The sequence below is a fragment of the Rhinatrema bivittatum genome, chromosome 13, assembly GCF_901001135.1.
Source record: "Rhinatrema bivittatum chromosome 13, aRhiBiv1.1, whole genome shotgun sequence".
Taxonomy (NCBI): Eukaryota; Metazoa; Chordata; class Amphibia; order Gymnophiona; family Rhinatrematidae; genus Rhinatrema; species Rhinatrema bivittatum.
This window is the reverse complement of record NC_042627.1, coordinates 53055252-53082927: the sequence shown is the minus strand read 5'-3', so window position 1 is coordinate 53082927 and position 27676 is coordinate 53055252. Positions and strand designations below refer to the sequence as shown.

Sequence of the window (27676 nt, the reverse complement as noted above, 5' to 3'; positions counted from 1 at the left end):
CCTCATAGGGGAGCTGTAACATTCCCCTTATCATTTTGGTAGCCCTTCTCTGTACCTTCTCCATCGCAATTATATCTTTTTTGAGATGCGGCGACCAGAATTGTACACAGTATTCAAGGTGCGGTCTCACCATGGAGCGATACAGACGCATTATGACATTTTCTGTTTTATTCACCATTCCCTTTCTAATAATTCCCAACATTCTGTTTGCTTTTTTGACTGCCGCAGCACACTGAGCAGACGATTTCAATGTGTTATCCACTATGACACCTAGATCTCTTTCTTGGGTTGTAGCACCTAATATGGAACCCAACATTGTGTAATTATAGCATGGGTTATTTTTCCCTATATGCATCACCTTGCACTTATCCACATTAAATTTCATCTGCCATTTGGATGCCCAATTTTCCAGTCTCGCAAGGTCTTCCTGCAATTTATCACAATCTGCTTGTGATTTAACTACTCTGAACAATTTTGTGTCATCTGCAAATTTGATTATCTCACTCGTCGTATTTCTTTCCAAATCATTTATAAATATATTGAACAGTAAGGGTCCCAATACAGATCCCTGAGGCACTCCACTGTCCACTCCCTTCCACTGAGAAAACTGTCCATTTAATCCTACTCTGTTTCCTGTCTTTTAGCCAGTTTGTAATCCACGAAAGGACATCGCCACCTATCCCATGACTTTTTACTTTTCCTAGAAGCCTCTCATGAGGAACTTTGTCAAACGCCTTCTGAAAATCCAAGTATACTACATCTACCGGTTCACCTTTATCCACATGTTCATTAACTCCTTCAAAAAAGTGAAGCAGATTTGTGAGGCAAGACTTGCCTTGGGTAAAGCCATGCTGACTTTGTTCCATTAAACCATGTCTTTCTATATGTTCTGTGATTTTGATGTTTAGAACACTTTCCACTATTTTCCCTGGCACTGAAGTCAGGCTAACCGGTCTGTAGTTTCCCGGATCGCCCCTGGAGCCCTTTTTAAATATTGGGGTTACATTTGCTATCCTCCAGTCTTCAGGTACAATGGATGATTTTAATGATAGGTTTCAAATTTTTACTAATAGGTCTGAAATTTCATTTTTTAGTTCCTTCAGAACTCTGGGGTGTATACCATCCGGTCCAGGTGATTTACTACTCTTCAGTTTGTCAATCAGGCCTACCACATCTTCTAGGTTCACCGTGATTTGATTCAGTCCATCTGAATCATTACCCATGAAAACCTTCTCCATTACGGGTACCTCCCCAACATCCTCTTCAGTAAACACCAAAGCAAAGAAATCATTTAATCTTTCCGCTATGGCCTTATCTTCTCTAAGTGCCCCTTTAACCCCTCGATCATCTAACGGTCCAACTGACTCCCTCACAGGCTTTCTGCTTCGGATATATTTAAAAAAGTTTTTACTGTGAGTTTTTGCCTCTACAGCCAACTTCTTTTCAAATTCTCTCTTAGCCTGTCTTATCAATGTCTTACATTTAATTTGCCAACGTTTATGCTTTATCCTATTTTCTTCTGTTGGTTCCTTCTTCCAATTTTTGAATGAAGATCTTTTGGCTAAAATAGCTTCTTTCACTTCCCCTTTTAACCATGCCGGTAATCGTTTTGCCTTCTTTCCACCTTTCTTAATGTGTGGAATACATCTAGACTGTGCTTCTAGAATGGTATTTTTTAACAATGACCACGCCTCTTGGACATTTTTTACTTTTGTAGCTGCTCCTTTCAGTTTTTTTCTAACAATTTTTCTCATTTTATCAAAGTTTCCCTTTTGAAAGTTAGCACGAGAGCCTTGGATTTGCACACTGTTCCTCTTCCAGTCATTAAATCAAATTTGATCATATTATGATCACTATTGCCAAGCGGCCCCACCACCGTTACCTCTCTCACCAAGTACTGTGCTCCACTGAGAATTAGATCTAAAATTGCTCCCTCTCTCGTCGGCTCCTGAACCAATTGCTCCATAAAGCTATCATTTATTCCATCCAGGAACGTTATGTCTCTAGCGTGTCCCGATGATACATTTACCCAGTCAATAATGGGGTAATTGAAGTCTCCCATTATTACTGCACTACCAATTTGGTTAGCTTCCCTAATTTCTCTTACCATTTCACTGTCCGTCTCACCATCTTGACCGATGTCTGAATATGCACCAAATGTACCCAAAGACATGCAACAGGCACAACAACTGGGGTAGAATTTGGTAGAGGGCATCCTGAACCCTAACGGGCAGGTGGAAGGGTGTTGGTACATCAAGGTGCAAAAAGGTTGCGCAAGACAGATTGGCCAAAGATGGAATCTGGTCTTCCAGCCTTATCCAAACAATAATGGGCTCTAAAGGTATGCAGAGAACTCCAGGTAGCAGCCCTACAAATATCAGGAAGCGGCACCGAGCGTAGGTGCGCTACTGAAGTTGCCATGGCCTTGACAGAGTGTGCTGATAGCAAAAAGATATGCAGTTCGCTAACCAGGAGGAGAGAGTCTGCTTATCCACAGGTTGCCCTAATTTGATGGAATGGAAAGAAACAAACAATTGAGTGCTTTTCCTGTGGGCAGCTGTACGGTCTAGGTAGAATGCTAGAGCCCGTTTACAGTCAAGGGTATGCAGAGCCTGTTCTCCTGGATTGGAATGGGGCCTGGGAAAGAAGGTAGGTAGTATAATGGATTGATTAAGATGAAACTCCGATACTACCTTAGGGTGAGTGCGGGGCACTGCCTGGTCCTGCAGAAGTTTAGTGTAAGGCAGATAGGTAACTAGGGCCTGTAACTCACTAACTCTGCATGCGGATGTGATTGCCAAAAGAAAAATCACTTTCCATGTGAGATAGCAAAGATCACAAGAGAGGCTCGAATGGTGGTTTCATGAGCCGACCCAAAACCAGATTGAGGTCCCAAGAAGGGGCTGGAGGGCGCAGAGGAGGCTTGAGGTGGAGCAAGCCCTTCAGAAATCGTGTTACAAGGGGTTGTACTGAAATAGGAACATCCCCAACACCTTTATGGAAGGCAGCTACCGCACTGACATGCATTCTGATGGAAGAAGTTTTAAGACCTGATTCTGACAAGTGCCAGAGATAGTCTAGAAACTTCGTGGTGGAACAGGTAAAGGGATCAAGTGATTGAAGAGAACACCATGATTTAAATCTGTTCCATTTGTAAAGGTAAGATTTTCTCGTGGAAGGCTTTCGTGAAGCAATGAGGACACGGGAAACTGGTTCCGAAAGGTTGAGGGGTTGAAGAATCAACCTTTCAACATCCAGGCCATCAGGGATAAGGCCTGAAGATTGGGGTGGCGCAAGCACCTGTCATTCTGAGTGACCAGAAGCGGGTCCGTTTCCAAGAGAATGTGCCTGCGAATGGAGAGGTCCTGAAGAATCGGAAACCACACTTGGCGTGGCCAATAAGGTGCTATCAGGATCATGGCTCCCTTCTCCTGACGTAGCTTCACAAGAGTCTTTGAGAGAAGTGGAAGTGGAGGGAAGGCATATAAGAGACCGGTTGCCCATGAGAGAGAGAATGCGTCTCTTGGCTGTGAGTGTTGCCTGTGAATGAGAGAGCAAAGGTTCTCTACTTTGCGGTTTTGAGGTGACGCAAAGAGGTCTATGCGGAGGTAACCCCAACGTTGGAATATTGAGTCCGCAACAGTGGGGTTGAGGGACCACTTGTGCGGTTGAAAGGCACGACTCAGCTTGTCTGCCAACACATTGTCCACTCCCGGCAAGTAGGTGGCTCTGAGGTACATAGAGTGGGAGAGGGCCTCCGCCCATATCTGTGCCGCTTCCTGTTTGTTGATGTACCACATGGCCACCTGGTTGTCCGTCTGAATCAGGATGACCTATTTGGAAAGGTGATCCTGAAATACCCTGAGAAAATATCTGATTGCTTGTAGCTCCAGGAAATTGATTTGGTATTTGGCTTCCTCTGGAGACCAAGCTCCTTGGGACTGCAAATTGGTGACATGTGCACCCCAGGCGAGGTTGGAAGCATTGGTGGTGAGAATTATTTGAGGGTCTGGAGCCTGGAAGAGTAGGCCTTGGAGGAGATTGATATGATTTTTCCACCAGGCTAGAGACTGACGAAGTGGGTCGGTGATGTGGACAATGGTCGATAGTGGTTGGACGGATTGAGTCCACTGTAACCTTAGAGTCTACTGCATGACTCTCATGGCCAAGCGGGCCACTGGAGTAACCTGTACTGAGGATGCCATGTGTCCCAGCAGGGGCATGCAGTCGAGCGGTGCTGAGACTGTAGCTGGTGTGCGAGAGAAATGAGAGTGAGAGCTCGCTGTTGAGGCAGAAATGCCTTTGCTCGAAAGGTGTCCAAGTCTGCCCCTATGAAGGACAAAGTTTGAGATGGGACTAAGCAGGATTTTGCGTAGTTGACGAGAAATCCTAGCGAAATCAGAGTATGTAAGGTGAGATGTAGGGATGACAGAGCAGCCTGCTTAGTGGGAGCCCTGATCAACCAATCGTCAAGATAGGGGTAGACGTGAACACCTTGAGTCCTGAGGAAGGCTGCTACTACTGCGAGACACTTGCTGAAGACTCGTGCAGATGCCAGGCCGAACGGCAGCACTCTGTACTGATAATGCTTGAAGCTTACCAGAAATCTCAGAAATCTGCGATGAGATGGAGTTATCGCAATGTGTGTGTACGCGTCCTGGAGGTCTAGAGAGCAGAGCCAGTCTCCTCTTTGCAGAAGAGTAAGGAGGGAACCCAAGGTTACCATCTTGAACTTTTCTCGCTGGAGGTACTTGTTGAGGGCACGTAAGTCCAGAATTGGACGAACGCCGCCTGACTTTTTGTGGATTAGAAAGTACCGGGAATAGAATCCTAGGCCTTGTTGGGAGTAGCGCACTGGTTCTACTGCTCTGGACTGGAGGAGGAGGAGGGAAACCTCCTGTTCCAGGAGTGGTGAATGGTCGGATGTTCCCCACATCAGCCAAGGTAGGGAATCCGGTGGGATGGAAAGAAAGTTCAGGTGATAACCCTGAGAGATTATGGCAAGGACCCACTAGTCTGAGGTGATTGTGTGCCATCTGTTGTTGAAATGGCACAATCGACCCCCCACTGGTATATGAGGCAGTGGAAGCTGGCTGCTGCTCTCTATGCAGGAGTCAAAAGCCGGAAGCAGGGCCCGGCTGAGGAGCTAGCTGCGGCTTTTGTTTCAGAGGTTGACGAGACTGGGCCTTCTGGAAAGGTCTTGTGGAACGACTTCTAGAAGATGGTGGATAGGACTTTGGATGGAAGAATGACTTTTTAGTATCCTTCCTGAATGGCTGTTTGAAGGAATACTCAGAAGGCACGAGAGAGAGTTGGCGAAGGGTCTCATGATGCTCTTTGAGTTCAGCCACCATCCGCTGGATCTGTTCGCCAAACAGATTGTCTCCTATGCAAGGCAGATCAGACAATCTGTCTTGTACTTCAGGGCGCAAGTCCGAAGACTTAAGCCAAGCCGATCTTCTTGCAGAAATGGCAGCTGCAGATACCCTGGAAGCGGTGTCAAAGATATCGTAAGAGGATCTTATTTCATGCTTCCCTGCTTCAAAACCCTGTGTACCAGGGTTTGAAGCTGTTCCTGGAATTGCTGAGGCAGGGACTCTGCAAAGTCCTGTATCTGTTTGAATAAGACCCTATTATACTGGGTCATATACAGCTGGTAAGAGGCAATCCGAGAGATGAGCACTGATCCTTGGAAGACACGCTGACCAATGACATACAGGAATTTCTGTTCCTTACCTGGGGGGAAGGAAGAGTGGGGTTTTGAGCGTCGTGCCCTCTTTTGGGCAGACTCTACTACCATGAATTGGTGATCCAGCTGAGGTTTCTGGAACCCTGGGGCTGAATGGACTAAGTAAGTGGTATCTGCCTTTCGGTTGACTGGAACTACTGATCCAGGGTGTTCCCAGTTCTTTTTGAGAAGATCCAAAAGAACCTGATGAATAGGGATAGAGGTTATTTCCTTGGGAGCATCCAGGAATTGTAACAGCTCCATCATTTGGTGCCTATCATCTTGTTCAGTCATTAATTGGAAAGGAACCAACTCAGATATTTCCTTCACAAAATTTATGAAGGACAAGTCCTCTGGAGGAGAACACTTCCTGCTTTCCAGAGGAGATGGTAAATCATCGGTGTCTTGAGATGAATCGTCAGTCCAGATGTCATAAGGATCAGCACTTGTCCCTCTGGGAACCTGAGAAGGACGGAACGATGGTATTCCTGAAGGTCCTGGTCTAGGCTCTGAAGGCATCGCGAGAAGTACTGGAGGCACCGATGAAGGCATCGAGGGCATCGACGGATAGATCAGTGGTGCCGATGGCCGGATCGGCATCAATGGCTGAGGCATCGGCAGGACTCCCGATGGGGGAATACGGAACGGTGTTTCTCCTCCGGATGAAAGCGTAAGTGGAGAAGGCACCGGAGCCACCGGTGACCCAGGATCCATTGGTGGAAAAGCGGTTATAAGCGCTTCCATCTTTGAGAGCAGCAGTGCCAACGCTGCTGGAACGGGATCGGTGGTCGGTTCCACAATCGGCATCGGTATCAGCGGAGGAACTTGGAACCTGTGCATCGCCTTATCGATGGTCTCCTGAACCATCCGGTCCAGCTCTTCATGGAGACCTGGAGCAAGCAGCCCCAGCTCCGGAAGGGAAGAAGGAGGCAGAGGCATAGCCGGAGGGACCACCGTTAAAGGCGGAGTCGCGGCTCCCGATACCCGTCCGGGTGAGGATTGCCTTGGTGACCTGGTCCCAGAAAGGGTCGATGCCTTTTCTGGACAGGGTTTCTTCGATGGCGGCTCAGACGATGGCGAAGTCGATGATTTTCCTTCATCGATGGTCCGAAGCTTTCGGTGTCGATGCCGATGTTTCTCTCTACGATCCCCTCGATCTTGAGGGGGAGTAGAGGTTGCCGATGGCCAGGAGTCGTTGACGCCGGATGGTCACTGGCTGGTGCCCGATGCTGGCGTGAAGTGGACGGCGTCTGTTCGGAGGACGTCGATGCAATGGACAGCGTTGGAGTTTGGGAACGAAAGAGAAGTTCCATTTTCTCCATTTTGGCTTTGCGACCTTTTGGTGTCATTAAGGCACATTTGGTGCAAGTCAGGACATCATGCTCGCACCCAAGGCACATTACACAGACTTTACGAGGGTCTGTTATGGACATGGTGCAAATACAGTCCGGGCACCGATGGAACCCTGACGCCATGGCTTTTGAAAAAAAAATTGAGCTGCGGTGCAGTCGACGGCCAGTAGGCCACGAGGGCCAAACGCGATGGGAATCGACCAGAACCAGGTAAAAACACTTACCAGAGTACAGCAGGAGCAAAAATTTGAAAGGGGGATCCCTGTGGGATATGAAAGTTTGTAGTAATTCCGTGAGGAAAATTCCTGTCAGGAATCTCTGTGGAGCTCCTTAAACCGCGTGGCTACTGCTGCGCGGAAAAAAGAAGACTGAAGGGGGACCCCTGCTGGTTGCAGGGTTAGTGCCATCCTGGGCATGTCCAGTAGGTGCCAGTCAAAGTTCTAGAAATTTTGACAAAAGTGTTCCGTGATTGGGCTCCATCCTGTGATGTCACCCTTATGTGAGGACTACCCATCCTGCTTGTCCTGTGAGAACAGGGCCGTCCTTAAGTTAGCTGGATAAACTTTTCCAGCTAACTTTAAGATAGCCAGGTATATTCAGTGGTGCTGCCATGCCACTGAATATACCTGGCTACCTAGCTAACTTGCCGAGCGCACAGCAGCTCAATACGGACCCTTTCATTTTCAAATCTTCGCCTGTACTTTGCATCTGTTTCCATGCAGGTGCAGGTCTACTCACACTGTGCGATGGCCTCAAGAGTTTCCCTTTGAAAATAAGCATGTGGTCCTGCAGATACTAAGCTCGTGGGAGTTCATTATTGCCCTCTATAATTACACCCCAAAAGCATGCACAAAAGAGGGGATTTTTTATTGGACTAGCTCTCCAATAGGAGGGCTGCCCACCCCTACAGTTTGCTAGCGCTATCCAATTTCTTTGCTGTATTACCGAATTATATGGAAGAAAGAGGAGAGCCCGATCACAATCACAGCTAGCCCAATGCTCTTGATCGTCACAGTGCTGAGCTTCAGTGACTTCCTGTTACAAACCTGGCCATTTGTTTATAAGCTTCCTCGGCCACAGCAAAGATATGGGGATCCATATCCCCCATATTCTGCCCGCTGTAGGCATTGATGATGTCTTCGCCATAGATGGGCAGCTGCTCGTAGGGATTAATGGCCACCAAGACAATGCCTAAAGAGGAAAGAAAAATCAGAGTCTTAACAAATGATAACCCGAGTGCAAGTGAGCAGTGGCATATTATATGATATGAGGGTAATATCAAACCATTAGTACACATTCAGAGAAGGAAAAAGCCAAACCTGACAAGTCAGAACTCAGCCAGGTGGCAGTAGGTGAGGTAAAATGCAGGAAGCAGAATTAGGCTTAAGGCATTTTATTTTGGAGAGATTTTTTTTTTAGTTAACTGATGATGTGGTATTTATTTTTGGTTTGTTTTTTTAACAGAAAAAGAGAATAAGGCTTTCAATCTAACATTTAATTTTTTTGCATCTTACTGTATTAAATTTATATTTTTATGCTGTTTTTCTTGTTGTTTTACTATTTATGTTTTACCTGTAATCCCCTTAGAAGGATATGTTTCACTCTAAGCAGAATATATGAATTTTAAAATAAAAAATAAATAAGGATGACTTCCTTTCTACTGATTCTAGAGTTTTAATAAGCGAATAAAAGGAGTGAAGCTCCAGACAGAACTCACTCAACAATGAATGGCTGTTAATAAGGAAGTAACAGATAAATCTGATACTGTTCCCTTTTCTCCAGCCTGTTTTATGCTGAGTTAATAGATGCAAATGTGGCTCTGCAGGATCTTTATCTCAAATAAGAAAGAGAAAGCACAGGAACCCAGCAATTAACCTCTATCTCCTTTCTGTACAGCACCAGAGAACAGCTGTTCCTGGAACATCAGCCAGAAGTCCTACACTATCAGGACTGGTACATGACGTTCCTGGTGAGCCTCGAGCAGCGAAACAGAAAACCGGCACACAACCAGACAAGCTTCTTGCACACTAGCACAGTATCTTCAGGGCAAAGAATGTCACCCCAGGGTTTGCATGAATAGAACTCACAATGCAAACGAATCATTTAATACAGTGGGACGGACTGGAAAAAAAAATCAGTAATCTCTGATCTAGTAGCTAGATCCCAACCTGTAATGCAAGACTAGGCCAGCCGCGACTTTGAAATGCGGTGAATCAGATTTGTGGAATAGAACTTAAGGGTAATGTGCTCCAAAACTATTAAGCTAAATTTCAATATTCCAGAGGAGCCTTTGGCAGTTGTATTATGTGACTGCTTAGAATACCCTGCAGATGTCCCATGACTGCTACACCCAATTACTGCACTGCGAGTAACACTTCCATACATCATTCTGACTCATGATTACTCAAGTCCGTGCTCAGAAGACATGCATGGTACCTCAGGGTGCTCAGCAGACTCGCTCATCATTTGTAAAAATTGCACAGAGTACAGCAGAGCTAGCTAATCAACAAATTTCTCATTAAAACGAAAACATGCATCTGTGAGACTCACGCTAGTGCCAATGTGATTCAGTGAGAAAATCAACACAATTCTGGGCCAATAACTAATGCTGTATCTTGATCTCATCTTATGGGCTCGATTCACTAACGGGCAAATACCGGGATATATGCACGTGGCTGGGCTCTGTGTGCGGCAACTTGCGCATGTTATAAAATTGCTGCGTCTGTGTGCACACACCGGGAGCCGTACATACATGGATGCACATGCACTTGTTTGAAAACCTATCCCCTAGGGCTTTTCTCCCATGCTATAAGGCCAATGTACAAAACCAAGAAAAACTCAAGTCTGTTAGCAAATTAGCCTGCGCTATTTTAATACTGAGTTTAGCGCAACATTTTTTTTTAACAACTTTATTGAAGTGGTGGTAATGTTTTTATGAAAAAACTTGAGAACCGATTTTTGCAGGTTATTTAACATTGTGTTTATAATTAATGAGCCATTTTGCATAATTTTGCATCGCAGACACTCATTAGCAGTGAATTAGCAAAAAATAAATCACGTGCAAAAAAATAATTCATGCAAAATAACCCTTTGTGAAGTCTAGCATTACATTTCGTTCGTTAACAGGGCTAACAGTGTGCATTACCTCATTTAATGAGCACTATTTGCCATTTGAGCACACAAATCAACCTTTTTAAAACATCAGCCTCCTGTCTATGGGGAAAAAAAGCTGAATGAATTGGGCCTCCGTATTTCTTTTGACCCAAGTTGTTCTTTAACAAAATTTACCTTCGCATGACCCTGCAAGGAACAAAAGTAAACAGACTTTTCTCTGGCGTCTTGATTGCGCAGGATCGAATTCCACGCTTAACATTTAAATTACTGGCATTCGTTCTTAAATCTTACAGAGTCATCACTAGGCTCAAAGGGAAACCAAGACAGGAGCAGGGAAGCAGAGGAATTGGGAGAGGAGAAAAGAAAATACAAACTTCAGTGTCTGATTCCCAGTTCTCCTTCTCTTTAGCTGCTGAGCTCGAAGCATGCAAGCCCATGGAGCAGAAAGCGTTATTCATTTGGGGGCTTATATGGCACGAATGAAAAGAATGCAACATGGAACGAGTGGACTAAGGTACGGGATCGGCAAGATAGAGAAGAAAGGGTTCCCATTTTTTTGATCTGTTGAGTGGACTTTATTTTGACATGGAAGTAAATGTGAGTTCAATATTCAAGCCTTAGTCACTGTTTCAGCAAAGAGTCGCTCGGTAGGATATTGCACTTCTCCATGGCTGAAGACCTCAGGAGTTAGAATACAGCTATAAACGTTCAACTTTCACCAGTCTCTCACCCTGTCACGTCTTTCTGCTCCAAGAACTCTTCCAAAATTCTTCAATGCAGAAAGAAGAAATCTCTCACGTTCCTGTCCCAAAGTAATGTATTAGGCCTGTGAAGGGATAGAGAGGGATCCCGGACATGTACTTACCACAGTACGTATAAATAAGTTTCGAGTCTATAAAGCGGACTTTAAGGTTGTGCAGCACGGCGGGCTCGTGGAGGTAACTGAGGGCAGTCAGGTCATTTTCGCCTACGAGGATGTCGGGGTTTCGTAGAGGGGGCAGTTCCTTTGTCTTGGGATCTAGCCGATATACAAAATCCTTAAACGAGACAAGAACACAGGTATCCAAACTGATTAAAATAGATATTTGATTTTTATTTTTGTTCAAAACAATTAATGAATTCAGTTTGTCTTCATTTTCGGAAGGAGATTAATTTTTACTGTAGCTCTAGATCATACCTAGCAGTTTATTTCAAGACAAATATTTATATATTAGATTTCTATAGTACTCTAGAAGAGTGGTTCTCAACAGGTGTGTCACGAGGTCCTGGGAGGTGCGTCGCAGGGCCAGCAGGTGGCTGCCTCCTTATCAGCCCGGGTGGGAGTTGGTTGACTTCTCTTACATTGGGCCTGATGGGAGGCTCCTCTCACTTCCTCCTCTTCTTTCTGGCCCAGTGGGAGGCTGTTTCACGCCTTCACCCAGATCAGAGCGAGACACAGATCAGAGCGAGACTTTGCCACCTCCTGCTGTTCTGGGCCTGATGGGACGCTAACTTTATCTCCCCCTGCTGAGTCTGGGAGTGATGCTGCTGCTGCTGATGTCTTCACCCTGTGGAGGGTGGGGGATGCTGGGAAGAAGAAGGTGGAACAGAGTGTGGGGCTGCTGAGCAGGAAGGGGGATGGGAAACAGGGGGTCAGGTAGCTGGGCAGGCAGGGAAATGGGATGAAGGGGTAGGGAGAGTAAAGCGGGAGAGAGGGAGCACAGGGAAGAGGATGTGGGGGAGTCAGGAATGCTGGGCACGGATGTGAGTGTAAGTGGATGATTGAAAGGGAGTAATTGGGAGAAGTAAAGGATGTTGGAGGTTTGGAGGGGGAGTGCCGGGGTGCAAGAGCCATAATATGTCAGTTTGGGGAATGTCTTCTCTCTTTGTACTTTGTTTAGTGTAGGAGAAAATGTACTTCTGTTTCTATTTCTACAATTTTGCATTGCATGCAGAGTAGCATCTTGAGATTTCCATTCCAGTTTCTGTCTCCACATTTGCAATTTGGGGTCTTTTATTCTGTATTTGGTGAATGTCAGATCTGTGTGTGTGAAAATGCAACAAATAAATTGTTGCATTTTTTCATTCACAATAGGACATGCACTGGTGCTGCACTGCTGCCTTTTCATAGGTAGGGATATTGCTGTCTGAGTTATTGGAGTTAGCATTGCAATGGTATGGCAGGTTTGCTACACATGTGCTGAGTGTTTTTTTCAGGATTCATATATTTACAATGCACCTGGTAGTAAGGGAGTTTGTGTTTCTGTTACTGAGATAGCACCAGAATCAGAATATCTTTTTTTTTGTATGACGAGTTATATGGGGAAATCCCCTTTGCATCCATTCTTTGGGGACCGAGGGGCGAGTTCCTATAGCTGCAGAGTATATGTTTACACTTATCTCCATAATGATCAAGTGTTTACTGTGTCATGCATGTAAGCATTATCTATCAGGTGGGTCCCAGTAGAAAAAAGGTTGAGAACCACTGTTCTAGAAGGTCAGTTTTTAGCCACTGGGTGTCTGGCTAACTTGTTCTGAATATTCAAGGGCATGCTTGTGCCACTGAATACAATTAGCCAGATAACGCTGAATTATCAGCTAAATGAATTATCAGCAAAAAAACCTCAAAATAAAACTTACAAATCTTGAGATTACCACTTTTATTGAAGTTGAGTCAATACTAAAGAAAATGAAACCTGCTCTCCACCCCACAGATATAATGCCCACAAAAACTCTACTCTCTATACGCGCTACAATAGCAGAACCCATTGCAAAAATTCTCAACAAATCCACCGAAACAGGAAATGTTCCTTCTCAACTCAAGCATGCAATTATTACACCTACAATTAAAAAATCACACCTGGATTCATCTGACCCAGCGAACTATCGTCCTGTCTCGAACCTTCCCTTCCTATCTAAAGTAATGGAAAGAATCATCAATAAACAACTCACGGAATACCTAGACGAGCATCAATTACTTTTCCCATCCCAATATGGATTCAGAAAATTCCACAGTACAGAAACACTTCTAATATCACTATTAGAGTTGCTTCTAAAAGCCCTAGACTCCGGACACTCATACATCCTCGCCCTCCTAGATATTTCGGCCGCCTTCGACTCGGTAAATCACAACACCCTTATCTCTCGCCTCACCGAAATTGGAATTACCGGCACAGCGCTGCTCTGGTTCCAATCATACCTGAGTAACAGAACTTACAGTGTTAAAAGTGGTCGATGTGAATCCAAGCCAAGAAGCCTCGCGCAAGGGGTCCCCCAAGGATCACCACTCTCCTCAACTCTGTTCAATATTTATCTCACTCCACTCTGCCGACTACTCTCAAAACTGGGCCTCCAACACTTCATTTACGCAGATGATGTACAGATCCTCATACCTATTGCCAGTTCTCTCGCAAATGCCCTGATCACTTGGAACGCAGCTCTTTCAGAAATTAAAAGAATACTCACGGACAACTACTTGGCTATCAACACCAACAAAACGGAGCTACTCGTCACACCTCCAAAAAACGCAACACTGAGCAAAACAACACTATCACAAACCAGCCTTCCTATGGCACAGCAAGTACGCAGCCTTGGCATCATCATTGACAGCAACCTCACATTTAAAAAATTCATCTCGGATACGACTAAAAACGGATTTTTCAAACTCCACACCCTAAAACGTATCAAGCCGCTCTTACACCCATATGACTTCCGCACAGTACTACAAGCAATGATACTATCAAAGCTTGACTACTACAATGCACTGCTACTAGGCTTACCAAAAACCATGCTACAACCATTGCAAATGTTACAAAATGCAGCGGCCCGCATTATCACTGACACACGCAGTTACGTACACATCACTCCTGCACTGCAGTCTCTACACTGGCTACCTGTCTCGTCTAGGATAATATATAAAGCCATTACGCTAATACATAAAGCCATCCACAACAGGAATATGCATTGGTTCTCTGAACACCTACACTTCAAAAAATCAAACCGACCAACCAGACCACAGCATATAGCCAGACTACCGATCCCCTCCCCTAAAATGACCAAACTTGTATCTACAAAAGAACGATCGCTCATTATAGCTGGTTCTACAATATGGAACAGCATGCCCTCTGATCTACGCCAGGAATCTTGCCACAAAAAATTTAAACAAAACCTAAAAACCTGGTTGTTCAAAAAAGCATACTATTAACTATCGGGGACCTATACTACCCACTTATATCGCCTTCACAACCTCCCCTTGTCTCCCCCACTCCCCCCACCCCCTCACACCTTGAATCGCTCCCTATTTGTTATTTATTTCACTATGTAAATAATTGTTCTTGTTGTTAATCTATTCTATAAGCTAATTACGATTAGCTTATATTAGCCCTTAATTCCAGATATTCTTCCCAGACTCCTTATCACCCTTATAACATCGATATTTATTCTCCTAGTTAATGGTTATACTGTTTGCTTATTCTATCAGATAATTTGTTGTATTGTAAAGCACCTTGCTGAGTTATTGTTATCTGTAAACCGAGGTGATGTGCCACACGTGCCGCGGTATATAAAAAAAAACTATAAATAAATAAATAAATAAATAAATCAGGGGCAGTCAAAACTGGTGATATTTTCAAATCCAGCGGTTTCTCCAGCTAATTATGGGACTTAGCTGGATAAATCATTTAAATATTAATCCCAGTAGAGCCTAAAAAGTGTGAACTGCTGCATCTTGAAAGGCCAAGTTTAAGGTCAAAAGAAAATAAGTGGGAGGTACCCAACGAGTTCTCTTCAGCAATAAGGGAGGTTTAATTGATGTCTGACGCAATGCGAGAGGGCCCTCGTCTGAAAATCGCGGTGCATGGAATTAATTCACTCTGAAACCTTCCAGCACCCAGGGTGGTCTCGTGTCCAGCACTGCTAGCTCAGCAGCTTAGGGAATGATTTACACATCTTCAGGAGAGACGATTCACAGGGTAATATCCACTCTATCCTGCATAGAACACAAACCTGCTCTCTAAAACAGGAACCAAATATATCCCAGGAAGTCCATATGTAGATTTGTCAACTCTTACACCTCCCTCCTCGCCAATCATTTCATAGCGGCTAAGTTTGGCTTGGGTAGAGCTCCTCTATATGTTTTCATTTTATTATGTATTTTTATCTTTTATTATGCATGTTACTTTGTACTCCGCCCCGAACATAGGAGGGTACGGGCTATAAATATTTTTCAATAAATAAATACAATGCCCATCCCAGCTCTGTGCTTAGTGAGAGCTCTGCTTTACAGGATGGTTGGCTTCTAGGTCTAGTCCTCAAGACCCAGGTGTGGTCTTCAGGATATTCACAAGAAATGGGAGGAGATACTGTATATTTGCATACATCTGCTACCAAAACCCAGTAATTTATGAAAGTTTTGTGCCATGCAAATGCCACCTACAGATAAATTGCGAGTCCCAGAGTTGGGGGGGGGGGGGGGGGGGCGGTCAGTATGGTTTGCGGGCTGAGGGTTTCAACTTGTCGTTATAAAAAACTCTCCAGCTCTACTCTCTGGCCTGTGCAATTCTGGTCAGGTCACGGGAGAGCAGAACCTTCCTATCAAAGACCTTTGCTCAAAGATCCAGTCTCATCTGGTTCCTCGTATACACCTTGTTTTTGGAATTTAAATGTAATCCCTCTGTGAAATATTCAATTTTTTTTACACAGAGAACTGTAGATTTCGGAGCACTTATTGCATAAGAACTTAAGTTTTTCCATGCTGAGTCAGACCAAAGCACCATCAAGTCCAGTATCCTGTTTCCAACAGTGGCCAATGCAGGTCACAAGTACCTGGCAGGATCCCATAAGCTTGACAAATTCCAAACTGCTTATTCCAGGGATAAAAACATGCCATACTGGGTCAGACCAAGGGTCCATCAAGCCCAGCATCCTGTTTCTAACAGTGGCCAATCCAGGCCATAAGAACCTGGCAAGTACCCAAAAACTAAGTCTATTCCTTGTTACCGTTGCTAGTAATAGCAGTGGCTATTTTCTAAATCAACTTAATTAATAGCAGTTAATGGACTTCTCCTTCAAGAACTTATCCAATCCTTTTTCAAACACAGCTATACTAACTGCACTAACCACATCCTCTGGCAACAAATTCCAGAGTTTAATTGTGCGTTGAGTGAAAAAGAACTTTCTCCGATTAGTTTTAAATGTGCCTCATGCTAACTTCATGGAGTGCCCCCTAGTCTTTCTATTATCCGAAAGAGTAACTAACCGATTCACATCTACCCGTTCTAGACCTCTCATGATTTTAAAACACCTCTAACATATCCCCCCTCAGCCGTCTCTTCTCCAAGCTGAAAAGTCCTAACCTCTTTAGTATTTCCTCATAGGGGAGCTGTTCCATTCCCCTTATCATTTTGGTAGCCCTTCTCTGTACCTTCTCCATCGCAATTATATCTTTGAGATTCGGCGACCAGAATTGTACACAGTCGGGCGGATTTTAAAAGCCCTGCTCGCGTAAATCCGCCTAGATTTACGCGAGCAGGGCCTTGCGCGCCGGCGCGCGCAGAGCCCCAGGGCGTGCATAGGTCCCGGGGTTTTTTGAAGGGGGCATGTCGGGGGGCGGGACAGGATGACACGGCGTTTCGGGGGCAGGACCGGGGGCGTGGTGCCGGCCCGGGGGCATAGTCCAGGCCTCCGGACCAGCCCCCGGGTTGGAAGACGGCGCACCAGCAGTCTGCTGGCGCGCGTAGATTTACGTCTGCTTCTCGCAGGCGTAAATCTAGGGACAAAGATAAGGGGGCGTTTAGATAGGGCCGGGGGGGTGGGTTAGGTAGGGGAAGGGAGGGGAAGGTGAGGGGAGGGCGAAAGAAAGTTCCCTCCGAGGCCGCTCCGATTTCGGAGCGGCCTCGGAGAGAACGGAGGCAGGCTGCGCAGCTCGGCACGCACAGGCTGCCCAAAATCGGCAGCCTTGTGCGCGCCGATCCAGGATTTTAGAGGATACGCACGGCTATGCGTGTATCTTATAAAATCCAGCGTACTTTTGTTTGCGCCTGCTGCGCAAACAAAAGTACGCGATCGCGCTTTTTAAAAAAAATTTACCCCAGTATTCAAGGTGCAGTTTCACCATGGAACTATACAGAGGCATTATGACATTTTCCATTTTATTCACCATTCCCTTTCTAATAATTCCCAACATTCTGTTTGCTTTTTTGACTGCCACAGCACACTGAACCGATGATTTCAATGTGTTATCCACTATGACGCCTAGATTTAAGGACCTTTCTTCCAGGAATTTGTCCAAACCTTTTTTTTTTTTTTAAATGGTGTGAAAGTGCTTAAATGAGATATTTTTGTAACATCACACATAACTTTGCCAGCGAATATGCACATCAATCACATCAGTTTTCAAAGCTGCCTTATATGCGTATAAGTCCAAGAGAATTTTTGTGCAGATGCTGTGGATGTAACACTACGCCACCCATGCAAGTCCCTTTGAAAATTAATTACCCTCTCTATAAATACAGGAACTTACAGGAGAAAAATAATAAAAAGAATTCCCTTCACTTTTTACTGTGAGGCTGCCTGCAGCAGGACTTACAGATACATAAAATCAAGAGAAACAGAAACGCGACAAACAAATCCAGAGGAGAGGAACCACAGGTCACCCTTCGCCAGGAAAGCAATCCTAGGCCAGAACGTAGATGAGCAGACACATTAGAACCTGCAGGGCAGCCTGGGAGTTTGAGTTCTTCCGAAATTTACGCTGAATGGCTCAGAGGTTGGAGAAGCACCAGTCAATTCATCTTTAAATAATAGTAAGCACCTGTATGCTTTATCTGCTATTGAAAGAGCCACCTACAAGATAGCACAGAGTCTACGCACTCATACACCTGCTACTGCCATAAAGCAATGCGTGTATAAGCATTTCACCCATCTGCATTAAAAATGTACGTGCCAGGCCCAGACCGATGCTCGCCGGCACTGCAGTACCCTGCAATGTGGAGGACTCTGATTCAATTTCCGGTTCAGAACTTCCACTCTAGGGCCAGCCCAGGCTGGGGATGTTGTGAAGGCAGCACACACGGCCCCCGGGGGAGGGGAGTCAGTTGTACAATGACACGTAGTGGCCAGATTTAAGGCCAAGGATCGCAGAGTTCTGCAAAGAGGCCCTGGTGCAAGGCTCCTAGCCCAGGACCGGGACTGCAGTCACCAGACTAGATCTGTTTGGGTTGGGAGGTGAGGGGAGTTGTAAAAATAGGAGAAAAATCTCTGGGCAGCTGAGAATGAAGGCTCATGGCCATCACATCCCAGGTCTGACTGATTCAGCAGGAAGGAAACTGTCGAGCTAAAAAGAGACAAGCAAACTGTAAAATGTTCATGTCTATTTTGAATACCCCTAACTTTTATATTCTGAGGCACAGCCGCATGCACACGTATATGTGCTAAAACAGAAGATCTGCTCGGTTCTGCCCTGTAATATCCAATTACATCCAAAGCGAAGTTGTCAAAGGGCAAGAACGCTCTCGCCGTTAATCCTCTTGCAGCATCAGTGCAAATATAGTCTGCTCTCAGTGTATTGCTTTGAAATGTATTTACATTTCCAGATGTGAACACAGAAGAACATAACTCTCTAAAGTTAGTCAGGTAGATTCTGGACATAAGCGAGATCTTCCCAGAGGTGCGTGGACAAAAGGAATCCACAGCAAACATGAAATGATTTGGCCTGCATAAAGGACTCCAGTAGGGCCAAATTCTACCTTTTGTACAGAAGGTGCCAGAACAAAGTTCCTTCTTTGCAGCTTTCAGTATTCTTAACCATTCTCCATTGATCCCTGTGGCAATCACAGTACTGTTGTGTAGGTCACACCTGAGGCACTACTGGCCTGTAAAGTTTATGAAAGCACCTTGCTATCAGGCTCATGATAACGGACATGGCTGAGAAAGACTGGGGTGCTGCTGGGCTGGTCTTTAATAGGACCCTACACAGCCATTACACAGATACGCGGAAAGTACGAACTGGTGAAGAGCAGCAGAAGGAATGGAATTTGAACATGTTACAAAGTACACACTCTTTATTCTGAAAAGGGCATAAAAACATCAGAAATAAAACCATATAAGGGCAAAGGAAGAAAGTAAGTCTCTGAACGAGAGCAGAGGAAGAGGCAATTGAGGTGAGAAACTGGCCAGAGGATAATCTGAAAAGCTGAGTTGATTTCAAAGATTGTTTTCCACATGCGCTCCAGCCTTTACTGCCCAGTTGTAGCTATCTCCAGTCCTCCTGTTTGACGTATTCAACAAAGCAAAGAATACAAATCTCCCCCTATAATAACACAACCCTTTTACAGTGCTACTGGATTTATGCAACACTGAACAATGGTGCAATAAGTCCCTTCCCAAAAGAGCTTAGTATCCAAATGGGTACCTGAGACAGTGGGAGATAAAATGACTTCCCAAGGTCTCAGTAAGTGTCTATGGCAGAAGCAGGATTTGAACCTTGGTCTCCCTGGTTCTCAGCTCATTGCTCTAATCCTTAGGCCACTCTTCCTGCCCTAATCCTGTAAACTCCCACTGTCCACAGGCGCACATGGCTCTGTTCAGCAAGACACTGTCTTGGTGGTTTGACTTGATCCCAATTACATCATCTCTATGGAATAGGAATGGGCATTCGTTAGAAACAAATGTGTTTTTTGGAACAAAAAGCTGATTTTTGGCTTGTTTCAAATGGAATGAATCAAATCAGCAGTGTGTCTGAAAAGAATGAAAATGTGTTAGTATTATATTTTCAAAGAGTTGTGTGTGCAGCTCAGAGTTGTGCACACAAATTGCCAATTTGCACTGCCTCGTTGTATGTAAATCTCTCCCATGCATATTCATTATGGGCATCCGGAAAGCCAGACCTGTTTGTGGCTCTAGGCCACCCCTGGGCTAGTGCCTAGTAGTTATTTAACTGGAATTGTTCATAGACCTCACAGTGGGATTGAGTAGTTAGTTGTGAGACAAAAGCCAATCCAACCTTGCCATCTGCTCACTTTCTTGTCCTTTTTAAATAATCTTTTATCATATTCTTTTTCAACCTTAACTTCATTTACATGAAAAGTTTCAAGTGTCATGAACCAATAAAGACAAAAAACAGACATTGCATCTTTTTCCAGCTGACCAAGTATTCTTCCTGTTTGTTGTAATTATCCAGGTCTACAAGGAAGAGATCAGGAAGTTCTTCTCATTTGGGGCAGTGCAGCCTCCTCACAGTATATCACAGAATATTTATCTATTGCTGGCAAATTTCCAAAACGCTGCAGGTAGCTGTAAAGTTGGTGGGTTGCAGGTTTTGCACCAGAATGAGAAACTGTACAAGAAAAAAAGAAAGTGCTGAGATTGGCGTCTGCTTTTTCAGTGGGCACTTTCTCCAGCCAAAACAATGTGTATAATTTTGAAAATGCAAAAATGCATGCATTGCTGCCTCTCCTGGCCTAACCCCACTGCAGAAATGCCTCCAAGAAAAAGCAGGTAAAAGTAGGTACGGTGCCCAACAATTACTCATATACAGGATGGGCAATTTTCAAATTGCCCTCATTAGATCATAGATTATTTAATCTAAGGAGGCCAAGTGTGATTTTAATGTTGTTTTGCCCCTCTTACTTTATATTTTAAATGCTAGAGTTACCCTCCTAATGTTGAATATCCACTGGTCAGCACTGATGCATCATTCTATTTCTTTTATTTAATTTGATCATCACCAATCATTCATTTATCTTGGCAGATTACATTTAAAAGCAACATACCCCATTATTGTGGTCTTATTGGATAATAATTCTTCTGTCTCTGTCTTTCAAATTACTAGCATTTCTTTTGTTTACATATCCATATTCTGATTGTCTTTGTTTGACTTGTTAATTTTTCAAAACAATTCTGAAAATAAAGAGTTAAAAGCAACATAATACAATAAACAAGCATTGCTATTCTGAAAAATTCTAATGGTTTAGAACAGAATATTCTGAACTGACCAGTATTAACATACCAAGCAGACATAGCTTGGCCTCTGGTAAAACCTCTCCTCTAAACAACTCTGTAACTTCCTTTCAAAAGTGCGTCATCGTTAGATGCCCACAGATTTCGTGACCAAGTGCTCCAAGCAATATCTAGCACCTTCTTCAGTCCAAGCCTGGTGCCAATGGCTGTATCTTTTACAGAAGGTAAGACAGTGATATATTCATATTGACTTGTATGTTCAGTACCCAACTGACATTCTTGTTCTCAAGTTTGGTAAAAAATAATAATAATCCATGAAGTTAGCTTGTGGCACATTTAAAACTAAGCAGAGAAAGTTCTTTTTCACTCAACGCACAATTAAACTCTGGAATTTGTTGCCAGAGGATGTGGTTAGTGCAGTTAGTGTAGCTGTGTTTAAAAAAAGATTGGAGAAGTTATTGGAGAAGTCCATTACCTGCTATTAATTAAGTTGACTTAGAAAATAGCCACTACTATTACTAGCAACAGTAACATGGGATAGATTTAGTTTTTGGGTACTTGCCAGGTTCTTATGGCCTGGATTGGCCACTGTTGGAAACAGGATGCTGGGCTTGATGGACCCTTGGTCTGACCCAGTATGGCATGTTCTTATGTTCTTATTCATTCAGTGATGCATACAGTTTGGAAATCAAACTTGGTAATATTAATAATTAGACACAACTCTACTGGTGAAGGGGAAAGGCAGTTGACTGACACTTACTATATAATCACTTGGAGTTATTGCGAAAAGCACTTAATTGAGAATTTTGCCTCGGATTCTGGTTGGAACTTTTAAAATTTGCCTTCCTGAAACAGTGCTCAGTTCTCCATATTCCTTCTTGTTTCCAGCCTTTTGCACACACAGAAAAGATCAATTCTGCCAAATTGGAGGGTTAAATGTAAGCTAAAATTCATTATCTTTATTCTCTTTAATCATTCTATTTTTCTGTTTCCTATTGTAGTGCTTTGTGCTAGCACAAATTCTGAAGCAATACATTCATAGAATTATATATTATCAACCTTCTAAGCAGTTTCTATGGGATGACTTATGGACTCCTGTGGGTTTTAAGGCCACTTGGGTTGCTTGTCTCTCTAGTACAGAGCTATCTCCATCCTGACAGGGCATTATTTGATCCCAGAATCCACTCTGTCTCTTAGGTATCAATGAATGGGTTTATCAGACAAAGAGTAGACAAGACATTCTGCAGTCATATGCTAACAATGCTAACCCAATCCTGATTCACAAAATAAACAAAGTAGTTTAGAATCTAACACCTGGGTGGTATAAATCCCAAAAGTCTAAACTGTACCTGATTATGAAACATTGCTCAACAGATCTAGGGTCAGGTTGAGTCTGGGTATTTAACTGATGAAGGAATCTTTTGTCCTTCCTGTTAATGTAGCCACAGTTTTCACACTGAACTGGCAGCATTTTTAATTTGCATCCCGAGAACTGTAAAAATGTCATAGACATGCACAGCAATAAAAAGAACATGGGAAACGGAGCTTGGTTTATACTGAAGCTTGAGGTAACTCACATTGTGCACGACATCATTAGTAAACACCATCACCGGCTTCGGTTTTTATTGGGCTCTCAAGAGTTAGAGACAATTTTAATTTAATTACAAAAGTTCTATTAACTTTAGTCTTCCCCAGTCCTGCATTTGCAACACTTCTTTATGTTTTATTTTTCCTGCAATTTTACTTCAGTATTGTTGAGAGAGATGATGGTTTTTGGACTACAATGAAAGTGATCCAAGGGGGGGTGGAGGGAGATGGGCAAATTGACCAAATCACAATCACGTTTTATCTCCTTCCTGCTTGCACGGAGATTGGAATTCTCCAATGGCTCTTATCAAGCTCAAGAACTGGTTTCTTTTTTTTTTTAATGACACAGATCACGATACAAGAAAAGATGCGGTCTGGAAAAATATCCTTAGATCATGACCACCACAACCCCATTTGTTGGTGTGAGCTGCACAACAAAAATTGGTCCACAGCAAATAGCTGCACCCCCAGGACAAAAAGCAAAGGCTTCATCAATAGTACACTTAATCCAGCAACGCCTTTGTTAGATGCGGCCCCTGGGCACCGTGTTACGTCCCAGAGAGAGGGGAGTCCCTACGTTTCATGGCCCTGGTGGTAGTGTCCCAGGGACAGATTTATTTTATTTATTTATTTAGCACTTTTATATACCGATTTTCCAGTAACAGAATTACTAATCAAGTCGGTTTACATTCTAAACAATAACCATGACAAGAAGTTTTCTTACAAAAAACAGGATGATCGAACTTGGATAATGCTTACACAGATACTCTAGGGGGGGGGCACGTTCAGACGGTCAGCAGAGGAAGAGCATCTTGAGTACGAGCATGCCGAAAGGCAGAAACCCCGAAGGAGCTGAGGAGGCAGCGCCTGCAGGAGGGAAAACATCCAGCTCCGGGTGAAGCTATAACTCTCAGGATGACAATACACCCCAACAGTAAAGTGTTTCTTCCCCAATGAAACACAATCTGAAGTTTGAACCGTGAGCATAAATGTGGGATCTATTTTCAGAAATGCTGGAATGGGTAAGATTCACTGAGGAAAGCCAGTCCATGGAAGGAGAAGCAGCATGGCTTCAAATCCTAAAGTTTTCTCCGTGTGGTTTACCTGAAGTTGGGGTAAGATAGATAAAATCATTAATTATTAACTTGAGAACCTGATCCCAAAATTCCAAGAGAATCCAAGAATGGGATAAGCCCCAGAAGGAGAGGGAACATGATCTGGAATATCTAACTTTGCACCTTGCAAACACTGAACCTGAATCAAAAGGCTCAGCACAGCTTTCTGTGAACTGAGCTCATAGTTTGTTCCTGTGTAGCATCTGGAAAATATTTTTCCTGTGTAAATACAAGTCAGACCAGCTGGAACCAGAGTTTTATTTTATTTATTTATTTATTTAACACTTTTTTATACCGACCTTCATAGTAAAACCATATCGGATCGGTTTACAAAGAACAAGGGGATAACTAAGACAAATAACTGAGGATAATAACAATAGAGGTGAATAAGGCAAAGTTACAATTAACAAGGAGTAAAAAACTTGGAAGCTTAACGCTGGAAGAAAGAACAGATAAGAAAAAGAAGACATGTAGGAAGAGATTGCTACATGGTACAATAGTGCAATACAGATTATTGTATACAGTACAGTATCAATGTGGGTTAAAGCTAAAGATGATTAAAAACTGGAGGTGCCAAGGTCTGCCGTTTTGAAGGTGCCAAGGTCTGCCGTTTTGAAGGTGCCAAGGTTCATCGTTTTGAGGGAGCCAAGGTCCATCGTTTTGAAGGATAGAGGACCGAATTGGCCAAGAAAGTGTAGGCGATTAGTGATAGTCTGGGGGATCGGGGAAGGCCTGGTGAAAGAGCCATGTCTTGAGTTTTTTTCTGAAAGTTGAGAGGCAGGGTTCCAGTCTGAGGTTTGAAGGGATGTTATTCCAAATGGATGGTCCAGCTGTTGAAAATGCTCGGTCTTTGGTCGAGGAAAGGCGTGTGGCTTTCATGGGGGGGAAATTTAAAGTGCCTTTATGAATATCTCTAATAGGTCTGTTGGAGGAGTATAGAGTTAAGGGAATTTCAAGGTCGAGTTGGAGTTGATGATGAATGGATTTGTGTATAAGAGTGATTGATTTGTAGAGGATTCTAAAGTTCACTGGTAACCAATGAAGTTTTCCGAGGATGGGAGAGATGTGCTCTCCGCGGCTGGTGTTTCTTAGTAGTCTCGCTGCCGCATTTTGTATCATCTGCAGAGGTTTGATAGTGGATTTAGGGAGGCCTAGAAGAAGGGCACTGCAGTAGTCTATCTTGGCAAATAGCAACGCTTGGAGGACTGTCCTGTAGTCTTGGAAAAATAGTAGTGGTTTGAGTCGTTTAAGGATCTGGAGTCTGTAAAAGCAGTCTTTGGCTGTGGTGTTAACTGTTTTCTTTAGGTTTAATCTGTTATCCAGAAATACTCCAAGGTCTCTCACATGCTTGTGGGAGAAGTACGAGTTGTAAGGAGATGATGAGGGAAAATTTTCTTCATTTGAAGAGATGAGGAGGATCTCTGTCTTTGCAGCGTTCAAGACCAAATTTAATCTATTGAGTAGATTGGTGATGGATACAAAGCAGTTATTCCAGTGGGCGAGCGCTTTTGAAATAGAATCTGTGATAGGAATTAAAATCTGCACGTCGTCTGCATACAGATAGTGAATTAGATTAAGATCAGTTAGCAGTTGGCAGAGGGGAAGGAGGTAAATATTGAAGAGGGTTGGGGATAGGGAGGAACCCTGAGGCACACCAAGGTTGGATTTAGTTAAGGGTGATTCTTTATTATTAATTTTGACTTTGAAGTTTTGACTTTGAAGTTTTGGGAGTATTCTTAGTTATTTCTGCCACAGAAAGGACTTGGTCAGCCTTGCTATTGAGCACTTTCAGCCCTGGTCCACTACATTACCTGATTGACCACTTAGGAAAGAACCCATAGACCATCAGGAGTTGAACAAACAATTACATAAAACACATTTTATGTTCTACACTATATTTTCACATTGAGCAAACCTGAAAGGGAGAAGAGCCTTGGTAAACTGGGCTCTTAGGAGTAACTTTTCTGGTCTTGGGTGCTATGACATTACCACCTAGTGAATCTGCATGAAGCTTGGAGTTACACTAGATCAATGGATAGACATATGATACGCCTAACATCTCAAGGAGCTCCTTTTTTCCCTTTCAACTGGTTAGGAAGCTTTGTCTATATTTTTCAAAGGCTGACCTAGCAGCAGTAGTTCGGTTGATAATTCTAATCTGCTGTTGAGCTTGCCAGCAAATCAATTCGCAAGATTCAATTAATCCAAAACAGTGCAGCCAGGATTATCTCTGGCTCTGGAGGCCCACCTCACTCCTGTCTTGTCTGAGCTTCTTTGGTTACCCATTTTACGGTGCATGCAATTTTAAAATCTTACTCTGTAAAAGCTTTTTTTCTAGAATGGTTCAACTTACTTTCAGCATTTTCTTTTTCCTTGTTTTCCTGTAAGATGATTGAGGTGCTCCCAGCATGCCTTCCGTTCAGAGCTATCGTTGAGGAAAGCTCGCCCGGCACGCACCAGACATTGGGCTCTCTCATGCTCTGAAATATGCTCCCTATTGAAGCCAAACTTACAAGGGATCTTCTCCAATGTAAGACAATGGCGACAAGGTGACAGATTTTTTGGTTTATAATTCTGCTAGCTAAGATGTAAATTGGTGCTGGGGTGAAAGTAAATTATTTTCAATACTGGCTATTTAGTGTACTCTTTGGTAGACCATTTGACTGTATTATGCATCAGACCAGGTTTATTTCTAGGCCACTGGTGAATAATGACACCAGTAAATTGGCAATTTGCTGCTGGTGGCAAGATTTTAAATTTGTTCTATTTGTTGAAAAATTGCAATTTTACTGTACTTGTTATATCTGTGCAGAGACAAAATTAAACCACAACTGAAAATGTAATCCTGTTTTTTTTTGTGTGTTGCAGTTTATTTATTCTGTTGATATTTTGTTTGGATCAAATGTTTGATGCTTTGATGTATCATGCTTGGAGACTTGTTTGAAGCATGTGATAAATATACTAGGATACTGAAAATATTCAAAACTGTGCAGGCAGATGGAAAATCCACGGATCCTTTGAGAACTGCCCATGGAAAATGTACCTGCAGAGACCAGCGCCTGCTTTTCTGCGGGCGCCCTTTCTGGCCAAAACCTGCGTAGTGTTGAAAACGCAGAAGTATGCGAGTTGTTGCCGTCCTTAGCATAACCCAGGCCCAGGAACATCTCCATGAAAATGCAGGGAAACGGCTTTGGAAAATTCCCCTCGTGGCGTTAGACTCTGTTTGTAGACGGAGGGTGTGGAATCTTCTTACAGGTCTTCTAAATGTAAATTACAGGGGGCCAAATGTTTGTTTTAGGGCAACTGTGCAGTTCAGAGTTTGTTCTGGGAGGATTCACTGCGGAACGCCCAAAAGCTTTGGTGTATGTTGGTTCCCGATACTAAAATGATGCTGCACCATATAGTGGCAGTGTCCTGCAAGATGGGTTTGTGTTATGTTCAAGCGATTTATAAAAAATAATTTCCAGGTATATTATTGATAATGTTCTATTGCAAGAAACTTTTTATAAATTCATCTGGCGATTCTTCATTACCCCCGCCAAAGCGTACCAAATTCGAATAGCTACTACTGATCATTGCCCAAAATGTAAAGCACAAATAGGTACATATGTTCATTGTTTTTGGGAATGTCAATGTATTATCCCCTTCTGGGGAGATATTGCTACACTATGCTCTAAAATCCTTGGTCACTCTCTACCAGTAGATCCGAACTTGTGGTTTGTTGGCTATACCACACATTTGTCTTGGGATCCCTCGCCACACACAGTACTTTTTTTTGCACAGGGCAGGACTACTGGGAAAGAAATTGATCCTGGTTGACAGAGAACACCCCTAATGTGGACGCT

General features: G+C 43.6%; 1 protein-coding gene across 11 annotated transcripts in view; it reads right to left on the bottom strand.

Moving 5' to 3' along the window:
• Window positions 1-27676, bottom strand: part of MYO5A (myosin VA) — a 226862-nt gene that overhangs the window by 124601 nt on the left and 74585 nt on the right. For all 11 annotated transcript variants that reach the window (XM_029575888.1, XM_029575892.1, XM_029575893.1 and 8 more), the window contains exons 3-4: window positions 11060-11231; window positions 8127-8271 (exon numbers count right to left, since the gene is read on the bottom strand). In XM_029575888.1, the coding sequence (XP_029431748.1) occupies window positions 8127-8271; window positions 11060-11231 (317 nt within the window). The remainder of the gene's footprint in view (window positions 1-8126; window positions 8272-11059; window positions 11232-27676) is intronic.